At 35.0% G+C, this 12,799-nt stretch overlaps 1 protein-coding gene across 2 annotated transcripts in view; it reads left to right on the forward strand.

Annotated features, from left to right (window-relative positions):
* The window catches only part of LOC149789069 (uncharacterized), a 119,856-nt gene that overhangs the window by 33,329 nt on the left and 73,728 nt on the right, over nt 1–12,799 (forward strand). For both annotated transcript variants that reach the window (XM_089975253.1, XM_089975254.1), the window contains exons 6-7: nt 2,256–2,384; nt 8,913–9,887. In XM_089975253.1, coding sequence (XP_089831379.1) covers nt 2,256–2,384; nt 8,913–9,887 — 1,104 coding nt within the window. The remainder of the gene's footprint in view (nt 1–2,255; nt 2,385–8,912; nt 9,888–12,799) is intronic.

Below are 12,799 nucleotides of genomic sequence, written 5' to 3' on the forward strand. Positions count from 1 at the left end.
CAAAAATCTAGTTGATTCATAATCACAATTGTGCTATTTAGTATGGATGCCCTAGCAGCTATCTTGTAAATCTTGTTATTGCTATACTACCCTTGAATGGATGGGGTCATATCAGCATGTAGCTTTCACTAAAGATGTATTATTTCTAGTTGGTCAAAAATGAATATGTTGCTGATCTGACATCCAGTATAGCCACGACAGTGTCAGTCTTGAAAATCTTATCTCTACTCCTCCTGAACAGAAAGTCTTATCAGCATGAGGCTTTCACCCGAAGCTTCTTGTGACGTTTAGCTGGTTCTGGAGTTTCTTTCTTGGGCGTAACACCATTTTTCAGCACTTTATATGTTATACAGGTGGCCTGCTTATTTTGGTGGAGGAAGAAGCTGGGTAAACCTTGGAAGAACCAGTGACCCACAGGAAGCTACTGGCAACTTTTCTCACACACACTTTGGCCAGGCCTGAGATTCAAACCAACATGTTCAGATTTGAGATGTCAGTGATCCATCAATGAGAGCCCATTAGACCACTTGGCCATCTGGGTCCCCCTAGTTGATTGTGAGTGAATATATTGCCAATACTGCATGAGCCATCTTGAAAATCTTGCTACTCTTCCTGAATGGAAAGTCCGTCAATAATGGGTTTATGGGAAGGCTTATTATGGTGTGTAGTTGGTCTTAAATAAGAACTGTGTCAGTCTGATTTCCACGGTGGCCACCACTGCCACCAACTTGAAACTAACAGTTCTTGCTCATCTTGAATGTCATTAGGTTTTGAAATCCATTTTTGTTCCTCCTTGAGAATCTGGTTTCTATCCTTGAAATGTCTTTGATTTTTGTTTCAATTAAACTTGTATGAAACCTGTATCACTATTCATCCTTGGTGGAAAATCATATCAGCATTATGTTTTTTTTCCAGATGACTGCTTTTAATGTTTTGCTGGTGCTGATCTGACATCTATAATGGTCTCCATGGGAGTCATCTTGAAAGTCTTGTTATTGTTACTCTAATTATTAATGGAAAGTCCTATTGGTTTGGTGTTTTTGCCAGAGACTAATTATGATTGATAGTTGGTTATAAGTAAAAATGGTGCCAATCTTACCTCAGATATGGTTGCCACCATTCTCCTAAGTTGATGGTCATATCAATACAGAATTCTCACCAAAAGTTTTCTATTGATGTCTACTTTGTCCTAAATGGAAATGGTGTCAATCAACCTCAATATGGCTGCCACTGTGGCTAATTGAAAACTTGTTGCTGAAACATTTCATAGATGGTTTCAATAACCAGGAGTTAAAAAGAAGTGGCCTTGTCTTGAATTCATGGAAATTCTTTTCTGATAGAAGAGTGTCAGTCACTTCAGGGGTCTATTGTTCATTCGTTGTCACATCCAAGATGCCAGCTGGTATGCCTGTAAATATGTAATTGCCTTTCTGACAGTAGAGTGTCAGTCCTGTCAGTAGAGTGTTTGTCCTGTCAGTGGACATGTGTTGATTAATTGTCATACCCAAGATAACAGCTGGTATGCCAATAAATATATAATTGCCTTTCTGACATTAGAGTGTCAGTACTGTCAGTAGAGTGTTGGTCCTGTCAGTGGACTTATGTGGATTAATTGTCATACCCAAGATAACAGCTGGTATCCCTATAAATATGTAATTGCTTTTCTGACATTAGAGTGTCAGTACTGTCAGTGGATGTATGTTGATTAATTGTCATACCCAAGATGCCAGCAGTTATTTCTGTAAGTATGTAATTAATTTTCAGAAGAGAAATATTACTTTTATTTGGAAAAACTAATTCCATGTGTCCCCAAAGTTGTCATAAAGTTTCATGCTAAGTAGTCAATTTTGGTTATATGTTTATTTCTAGATGTATACACAAGAGGGCCTATTAGAGGAAAAACTGCTAAATGTCAAGTAAACTGGAAGCTTATTATGCTTTGATTCAAAAACTAAAGGAGTGAAAATGAATAAATTTCATGATTTTAGCCATTTTTTTATCTTTTTTGCCACATATTGTACACAGCAAGGAGGCAAGAGTACCAAAAGTAATTTTTGCTTATTAAGAGTGAAAAATGCACACAGATTTTGGGTCAAATCTGTATCTACTCAGTCAAGGGATGTGTAAGTAGTAAAATGTTACTGGCCACAGTCAGTTTTTGCTTGATCAGGATGTGAGGAAGATTAGTTCCTGGAGCTTTGGAATATAAAAATATGTGTATGTATTTTGCCACATTTTCTTCTTCTTCTTCACAGATGCCAGTTTTACCTGAACTGTACAGTACAGACCTGAGAAAACTGATACTGCAGTTTTTAGACAGGGAGCCTGATAAAAGACCCTCTGCCAGTGACTTAGTGAAAAACACCACCCTGGTAAAAGGAAATGTAGGTATAGAATAATGTCTCAAACCTAACTCATATTTTGATAAATATAATAACACTATACTGTATTAAAACAGGTGTAAGACATCTTAAAATATAATTGACAATGTAATAAATGTAACAAACACCATGCCGACTCTACTTACCCAAGTCTAGCATTTACACAAGTTAATATTAATGCAAAGCAGAAATTTGCACACCAGAACACCTGTCATTCATGTGTATACATGAATGTGCAGCATGGGATGTTTATTCTTTGACATGTTTGATGAATAATTGACAGTGTGATAAATATATAAACACCAGCCTGGTCCAGGGAAATGAATTATGTGTACAATAATGTCTAAATCATAATTGATGTGATAAATATACTGACATCTGTGAAAACAAACGTTACATCAGGTCATCAGTTAAAAGTGATATATATTAATATGTGTGCCCATTTTTACAGTTTTATAAAGTCCTACAGTAACTGCTGTTATTTGGGTTGACTTTCTTTCTTGATTTATACCATATTTTTTTCATAATTATTGCCAAACTTTAAGAGAAAGTTGTAGATAACATTGTTGGGTATCTATTTCAAAACCCACCCTGGTATCTACACTTTTATCTTTATCCTTAAATTTAGTCTTCTTGTGTTGCACTATACAATGATTCCTCCTTCAAAAGCTGAAGGATACAGCTGGAGAGAGATTTTCATGTTAGACTGTGATAACTAGTATCCATGCTTTGAGTTCCAAATTTCTGGAACCTTGAAGGGTGACATGAAGTCTGACCCCTAATGGAGTTTCATCCAGCACCATTATAATTTACTACTAATTACTAATTACTTTTAAAAAGTATTTCTTTTACTCAACACGAGTACAAACTAAGTAAAAATGTTTGTCAGATGGATGAGTAATTACTTGTCATTTCAAACTAATTAAATACTTGCAAGTAAAACACAAGATGTTAATATTTTGCTTGTAATAACTTTAAAGTAATTTTACTCTTTAGCTGCTGAGGTCATTATGGCAACTGGTTTGGGGGCTGGCTACCAGAATCTGATGCTGCTGTAGCCAAACGATAAAATTTTGGGCAATAATTTAGGGTTATTGGCCAGTGTTTTAAATTTTTCTTGATAACTGACTGATTTTATATTCTAATTTCATGCATTTATTTATAAAAGCTGTAACCACCTTTTGTCAGTGTGACTTTTTTATTCCACGACTTATGCAATATTTATAAGAAAATTCATGAATTGAATACCATTTTCTCATGAGGACCCCCTTTTTCATAAAATGATAAGTTGGTGCCTCAGCCGGATCAGCTTCACCAATAGCCCTCAGAAAGAACAGGAGATCACAGGATATTTTTCCTGTGTGATGACAAATGATTATCACCCTAGTTAGAGAAACAAGCTTTCAAATCTGTGACATCCAAAACTAGAAATTCACCCAAGAATAATTTCAGGGAAACAGATTCTGACCAGGATGAAAAGAACCCTATATCATTTTATCTTCCAAGTGATGATGAAATGATTGGTATATCTGGTGGTTCTGAAACGGCAGATAAGGGATATATGTCTGTCAGGAACAGTGTTAAAGATAATTTATCCAGTGAAAATTCAATTACAGACTCCACCAGTGAGAGTCTTAGAGTGGATGATGAAACCTCTTCAAACGATGATGATGGTAATCCCAGTGTGGGAGGAGAGTTGGTTTCAGCTAGTGTAGTTGATGATGATGAGCAGAGTGGTCATACTAAATATTCTGGAGCTATGAATCCAGAAGACACGGTGATCAACATTGATAATGACACTGCAGTACCAGGTCATGCCAGGGTTGAGAACCCCAGTAACACAGTAGTTATTGATCAGTTATGAACAGAGAAGAGTTCCTTGCCTGTTCCAGCACCACGACATTCTAGTCGAGTGACGAAACCACCTTCATGGATGACCTCTGGAGATTATTTGATGTCCCAAGCCGTTAATGAGCCAGACTGGCTAACAACAGTCTGCATCCTCCAGTCATTGCACGCAAACTGAGTTTTTAATTATATGCCTGATACCATTTCCAAAGCCATAATTTCCAAAATGGTGGATACCCCCAAATGATGAGGACATCATTTAAATGTGTGGAGGGAAGTGTGTAGCAGGAGCATATATTTTATAGTTTTTATATATTCATGTTTTAATTAGGCAGAAATAGGTATTTTATTATTTTATGTAATTAATGGTTAATGATGAATGAAATAAAGTCATCAGTTGCAATTATTGTGTTATTCTCATTTTACACATACTTTGCCATTTAGGCAAACTTTGTACCAGGATTACTTGTTTGAGTTTTGTTCACTGAGCAATGAAGCTACCCTGATTACTGTTCATGCTAGATTGTTCTATTGTATGGCAAGTGGTAAGTAACTTTCTGATTGGTTAGTTTGCTACTTGTCTTTATAAACAACGTAGCATGAACAGCATATTAGTGGTGGTCATTCCATTGGAACTTTTAAAGGGTGCTGGTCATGGCATTGCAGTAAGAAAAGTGCCTGATGATTCTTTTGCTTCAAGGAAAATGTGATAATGGTGTAACAAAGCAGGAGAAATGTATTTATCTCCATTTACCAACCTTGGTCACAATAAAACCCAATTTTTATAACAAATACTGGACTTGCATTGTCTATTCTTTGAGTAGAACGTTAGTGCTGTAACATTGACTGGGTAAGTATTTTTGAAGAAACATTTTACTAAGAAAAATTGGTATCCCTTATACTGCTGTATGCGCAGTAGTTAATATAATCAGGTAATAGTTGTAGATTTCATTATAATGTAAAAATTGTTCCATATTATTGCATTTATTTCTCCAAGTTTTTAAGTTTTGTATTACATTAAATGCAGATTAAGGAAGATCCATTTTTGGTATCCAGATATATAACATAACATTTCTCATTATGAAGTTTGTATACCTGAACCCATGTGCTACAGATAACAAGGTATGACCAAGATCCATGCATGCTAATAAGGTGACTATATAACATAACATTTCTCATTATGAAGTTTGTATACCTGAACCCATGTGCTACAGATAACAAGGTATGACCAAGATCCATGCATGCTAATAAGGTGACTATATAACATAACATTTCTCATTATGAAGTTTGTATACCTGAACCCATGTGCTACAGATAACAAGGTATGACCAAGATCCATGCATGCTAATAAGGTGACTACAGGTATGACCAAGATCCATGCATGCTAATAAGGTGACTATATAACATAACATTTCTCATTATGAAGTTTGTATACCTGAACCCATGTGCTACAGATAACAAGGTATTACCAAGATCCATGCATGCTAATAAGGTGACTACAGGTATGACCAAGATCCATGCATGCTAATAAGGTGACTACAGGTATGACCAAGATCCATGCTTGCTAATAAGGTGACTACAGGTATGACCAAGATCCATGCATGCTAACAAGGTGACTATATAACATAACATTTCTCATTATGAAGTTTGTATACTTGAACACATGTACTACAGATAACAAGGTATGACCAAGATCCATGCATGCTAATAAGGTGACTATATAACATAACATTTCTCATTATGAAGTTTGTATACCTGAACCCATGTACTACAGATAACAAGGTCATATGGCATTGAATTTCAAGCTGGTGGTAACATGTAAACATAGAACTAATCCTTGAAAAGACATACACCAGTTTTATGTTAATGATAGAATGAACAATTAAACAGGAAAATTGGCAATATTTCTGGTGTGAAAAATGTCAAAATGTTTTAAATATGCACCAGTATGGTGTTGATGCATAAGAAGAATCTATATATTACATTGATGCATACATGTACCCAGCTGAGAGCACACTTATATACACACACATGCAAAGATTCCAGGGGCATTGGAACTTTTTTAACAGAGGCTGTTTATTCAAGGATAAGGAAACTTTTGTTCCAGTGATGAAGCCTGAAATTGAACTGCTTATTGATAGTTTTATTTGAAAAGCTGAAGCATCAATATTACACTGTTTTGTCCAATTTTGATGATCCCCAAGCACACTTACAACATGGTTAGACATATATATTTTTCAAGCAACCATATGCAGGCAAATTTGTAGACTGAAATCATCAAGGTCTTAGATGACTACAGTTATGACCAAGATCCATTCATGCAAATAAGGTGACTACAGGTATGACCAAGATCCATGCATGCAAATAAGGTGACTACAGGTATGACCAAGATCCATGCATGCAAATAAGGTAACTGCAGGTATGACCAAGATCCATGCATGCTAAAAAGGTGACTACAGTTATGACCAAGATACATGCATGCTAATAAGGTGACTACAGGTATGACCAAGATCCATGCATGCTAATAAGGTGACTACAGGTATGACCAAGATCCATGCATGCTAATAAGGTGACTACAGGTATGACCAAGATCCATGCATGCTAATAAGGTGACTACAGGTATGACCAAGATCCATGCATGTTAATAAGGTGACTGCAGGTATGACCAAGATCCATGCATACTAATAAGGTGACTACAGGTATGACCAAGATCCATGCATGCTAATAAGGTGGCTACAGTTATATGCATGATCCATGTATATTAATATGATGTCTGTTAATTATAACTGAGATTCATACATATTAATAAGGCGACTTCAGTTATGAGCAAGAGCCATGCATGTTAATATGGTGAACTTCCATCATCTTAGCTAGATTCGTCCACACTTTGGCAAGTCTAATTTTATGATTTGTTTATCCTACTTGGTAAATAGTTGTACATCATTAACTTATGCTTTGAGTTTGATTAAGAGTTAGATATATTCATTTTAATGAAGTTTGCTTCCTATTAGGTAAGCCTCTTATCACTCAAGAGTCTGAATTTTGGACCAGATTTTAATCAAACATATTACATAGCATTATATCACTGACATTTTGGATGTTTAGTCATGAGTGAGAGATTGATGAATAATGATGAGGTGATCTGTGCAGATTGACTGTGTTAGTTACCCCTGTGTATCTAGGGACAACACTTCTCATCAAATTTCAATAAAACTCAATAAATAGGTTTATGTCATCATGGACTTAGATGACTTCAGTTATGGGCAAGTGACTGCTTATTAATTTTGCCTTCTTCTTAGTAAGACTTTTTATCAGACTGTAGTCAGATGGTGTGATATGTATTCAGTTTAAGAGATAGTACACAGATTGTGTTTTACAGTATTACATTCAGCCTGCTTGGTGAAATGGTCAACTGTTATGCAAGCCAGGTTATCAATATCAGGCACTCTTGAATCTCTTTTTTATATTTATGTTTTAACCTTTCTGTTTTCTTTCACCACTTCAGTGACCTAATTAGTTAGAGTATCTGCCTTAGATGTTGAAGGTCATGGGTTCATACCCTAGCTGAGTCATACCAAAGCCATGAAAATGGTGCTAGCAACTGCGTTGCTTGGTGTTCAGCATTAAGAGGTTAGTGCTAGGACTGATCAACCTTTTGTCAGAATAATGTGACTGGGTGGGGTATGATGCTACATGCCTTTGGCATGATACCTCAGTGCTAGACATCAGTATAAATTGCCACAAAGCATACATTATAGCGATATAACTAAAATACTGTTAAAGTTACATTTCAGATCTAAGTCTTGCATACTCCTTCCTTCTTTCTTTTTGTTTTTCCTGCAAATCAATTTTACATTTGATATAATTGTAGGTAATTTAAAAACATTAAGCAGTACATCATCAATTGCACACAAACAACTCATGCATGTACACATAAAACATTAGTCCTGCACTGTAAGACACCTCCAATGATATTTATGTTTGGCAACCCAAAAAAACACAAATATCAGGGGAGGCATCTTACACTGTAGGACTAGTAAAACAGTTATTACCCAAAAATACTTATACAGTACTGTATATTGTACATTATAAGACTTCTTCCCTGACAAAGATACATTTCGAATATAGGGCATCTATACAGCCTAGTTTCATATTTATAATGCAATTTGCTGTTTTTCCACCTGAAAAAAGAGCAAGTATCTTAATGTTAGAATTTCTAACAGATACAACTTTTTAAATTAAAGAAGATTGAATTTTAGCCAATAAAATTTAAGTTTTTTCCAATAATTTTGTGTACTCCAATTTTTGTGAGTTGTACCATAGTGCATTACTTCTCTGCCATCATTGTGTTTTTGATTGACAAAAATTCAGAAGACAAATTGAGTACCAGCTGATTTGATTCTACATTTTTTGTAAATGCATGTAAACTATTATTTTCATCATTGATATGTATTGTTAATTAAGACAACATTAGTTTCTGGGGCCAAAGGATACAAAAATGATTTTCAGTGTTGAAGAGTAGCTGCTTGTATAGAGAGCTGTATGAATCAGGTTTTTAAGTGCCTGTCCTCATGCATTGCATATTGAGAATTGAAAACATCGAGGGCATTGTTTCCTTTGTCATTAAAATCAAGAGATAAAGTCGATTGTGATACTTAGTATAATTTACGTTGTTTTTCTCAGAGAGAAAGTAAAACTGATGTCAGCAAATTACCAGTGCCAAATGCAGAGGAAGCAAGTGAACAACAAACAAAAAAAGGATCTCAAGGACAAGTAGCAAGAAAGTCTTCATTTGAAAATGTCATGATGGAAGCTCGTGAAAGAGAAGAGGAAGTCGAGAGACAATCCATTAAGAATGCCCTAGACAAATTTAATTTACTTCATCTCATGGGTGGAACCTCCAAAACTGCTGTGAAAAAAGTGGAACAGATAGATGATGAAGAAGAGGGGGAAGATTTTGTTGATACTTTCATTGTACATGAGAATAATGAGCAAAGAAGAGACAGTACTCTCATAGCCAAAAATCCCTCACAAAAATCTTTTCATACAAATATTGAAAATGTTGAGGCAAAACATGTAAGGAAAGCTTGGATGGTTGATTTAGATGGAAATGAAAACACTTTGAATACAAAACAACGTAGAAAACCTAAGAGACAGAGTGAAGATTCATATGGGGGGAAAAAAGGTTCAGATGTTGAACAGTCTAGAAGGACTGGAAAGATGAATGCAACTTTTGCAATACCTCTGTCTGGTTTTGGTACAACTTACACAGTTTCTAAATTTGGGAATGAATTTGCTGGTAGAGATTTTCAAAGCAATTCAAAACATATTCCAGCTGAAGAAAATCCAGCTGCAACAGGTTCCGATGTTGATGATGTAGATGAACAAATCACAATGCTTTATGACAGGCAACTGAAGAAATTGGATATAGCAACAGATTCAGATTCCGATTTTGAAAATGACGTGAAACGAAGAGACTTAATTTCAAAGGTAGAGAGAAGAGTATCTAAACCATTGAGCTCTAAAAGTGGGAGTGGAGATAGATTTGTTATTTCCCCTGAGGTTGAGGAAGAGGGATTTGAAGAACCTCAGTTTGGAGCACATGAGATTATTCAACATGTTCGAGGCAATCTTTATGCTTTTGATCCACCTTCTCAGGTTTGTTACACTTCATATTAGCTGATTCATCACTCAATACAAATAGGTCCTAAAAACATTTGATTGCATTATAAGTTTATTACACTGTATCATCTGATCATTGCTACTTCCCTCACCAAGCCATTTCCCTCAGTCAGTTTCCATATCTTCTTTACAATAAGTGTCATATTATAACACATTGTATATTATTTCCCTCAATCAGCTTCCATATCTTCTTTACAATAAGTGTCATATTATAACACATTGTATGGACCTGATTGAAGTAATATTGACCAATAGTCTAATACAGTGAAACTGCTATAAAAGGTTGATTGGGGTCCATCATGTTGTGTATAATGCAATATCCAATCAGCTTAGTTAACAGAAGAAAATATTACAAGTGTATCCTCTTAGCTATGCAAGGCTTGAGAGAGTGAGCATAAAGCTGTAGATGTCTACATGTGGATGCATATTAAATGTCACATGCATAAAACTTTAATTACATATTTAATATTTTTGGCAGAAACCGTTCATTGGTACATACATATAAATGTATAAGAAAATTGGCAACTGAAGCCTAAATTGAATGAAGATAATTAATTTCTTTCTAATACAATAACACTGACTTATGAAACACTGTATTTTCTTAAACATTCGTATTTGCTGAACATGTCCAGAGGGTGAGATTTCTTAATAACAATAAAATACATAATCAGACATTGGGAGTTTCTAAAATAAAGCATGTATTTGGGTGTAAAATTTACTTCAACTGAAATTCATACAGGAGATCAAGGGTATTATCCTCATGATGTACTTGAAATAACTGCCTGAACCCAGTTTGGGAGTAAACCATTTGATTTCATATGTAAAGACTGAGTTCCATAAAATCATTTGGATCATTTTCATACAGTAACATAATTATAACAGCAAATCCTTCCACCCCTGCAACATAAATGGCTCTGTTCTAATCGGAGTTGGTATAACATTGACAAGTACCTGTGAGGCTCTTATGTAACTAAAAAATTAAAAGGATTAAAAAGAAAGGCGTGGGTGGGTAGATGTATTGGCAATCATCAAAATTGCTTCTGACAATTCAGGCAATAAACTTGTTTGAACGGGTGTGTATGAGGGTTGATTGACCAGGCATTTGTGGTCTGTTGTTTTCTCTGTAGGTAGGTAAATTAACTGATTTATAAATCCAGATGAGCAACTTCTTTGTTAGACTCCAAACTGAATGGTTGTTTTTACACATGACTGAAACAAACGTGTTGCCTGTTGTTTGTACTGCATTGAGCAATGTCTTTATACAGGATGCATTGAAGACAAACACACTGAATAGTGAATGACTTTATTTATGATGGTTCAATATTAATAATATTAACAATTATTTTTCTATAGTTGTTGTTCTTTAACTAGAAATGTACAAAATATAAAGATGTTTTGAGATTTTTCTGTCATTGTTTTCTTTAAGAATTGTGGCAATTCAATAGTGATTTCAACTGTATGTCATTCATATATTAGGAGTTTTATGGAACAGGAGTATCACTGGTTGAATCTTTAACAACATTTATAAAGGGAGACCTTATGGGGATGTCAGGGTATTATACCATTAGATCTCTTACAAATATTATAGAACACCTTGATGATCCCAGATTAAAAGGCATTACTATTAAGATGTTTGCTTTTTGTAAATGTCTTTTTATTGTGATCTCGTTGTCTGAACAGTTTGGGGAATTTGTTGATTATTTAGGCAAAATTAATTCTATTATAGAAAATGCTAATACTCCAAATGTTTATGTACTTGGAGAATGGAATGCTAATATGCTCAAATCCACTCACTTTGGAGATAAACTTCGCTTATTTTGTGATGAATATGGTTTTATCATTTCAGACTTAAGACTTGTAGCAGACCACACAAACAAATTTTATTAACTCGGTGACATGCACAATACTGTTTCCTGGTTCGTTGTGTCTGAGTCTTCAGATAATGCTCATTTCGATATAAGCGATATGAGAATAATTCACACCCAGTAGGGTCCAGCCATTTTCCTGCTAATGATTATCAATGCTGATCTACTTCCTGAATTTGCTTCTTGCCCCCAGTGAACTCTTCAGTTTGAATACAACATCAGTTGGTCAGACCTCAGTGCCAACAAAAACTGAGTTATACTCAAACATTTGCATTCTTATTAAACAAGATGGACATCCCATATTGTGTTGTGGTCTTTAATGATCATGGCTGTGTTAATGAGGTGCATATAGAACAGAATAATGGATTATACACAGATATGGTAAAAACTTTGTCAAACTCTGGTAAATCCTCAGCAAGTAAATGCAAAAACTTGGTCATCGGGTCATACCAGGCTGGAATGACAGTATCAAAGAGCTGCACGACTTTGCACAAAATGCCTACCTTATATAGCATGATAACATTGAACCTCATCATAGATCTCTCAGTAACCAAATACGTCAAACTAGAGCTCAATTTAAGTATGCTCTTAGATTGTGTAAGAAGGAAAAATTTAATCAAGGAGCAGACACGCTTGCTAAAAAAATTGAAAAATTTAGACCAACATGAATTCAGGAAGCAAGTTAAACTGCACCAGTCTGTACTGATGGGAAGCATGGCCAAAATAACATATGCAACATGTGGAAAAATTGTTTGGAAGCCCTCATCAATAAAAATGAATTTAATAAGGAGTATATTCTTTCAGCATTCATGTCCCCTTTTAGTTTTATTGATCTATTCACATTATCTGAAACCCAGTGTGCCATAGCTAATCAACAAGAGGGTAAATGTCCGAGATCAGATTGTTTGTTATGTGTAACATTTTAAATTTTCAAATAGTAGACTTAATATTCTGTTGATTATTTTATTTAATTGTATTTAACTTTGTCCCAGATTATTTCACAAAGGTTACAATTATCCCGCT

This window comes from Sinohyriopsis cumingii, chromosome 11, assembly GCF_028554795.1.
Source record: "Sinohyriopsis cumingii isolate HCF-2022 chromosome 11, ASM2855479v2, whole genome shotgun sequence".
In the NCBI taxonomy this organism is placed as follows: Eukaryota; Metazoa; Mollusca; class Bivalvia; order Unionida; family Unionidae; genus Sinohyriopsis; species Sinohyriopsis cumingii.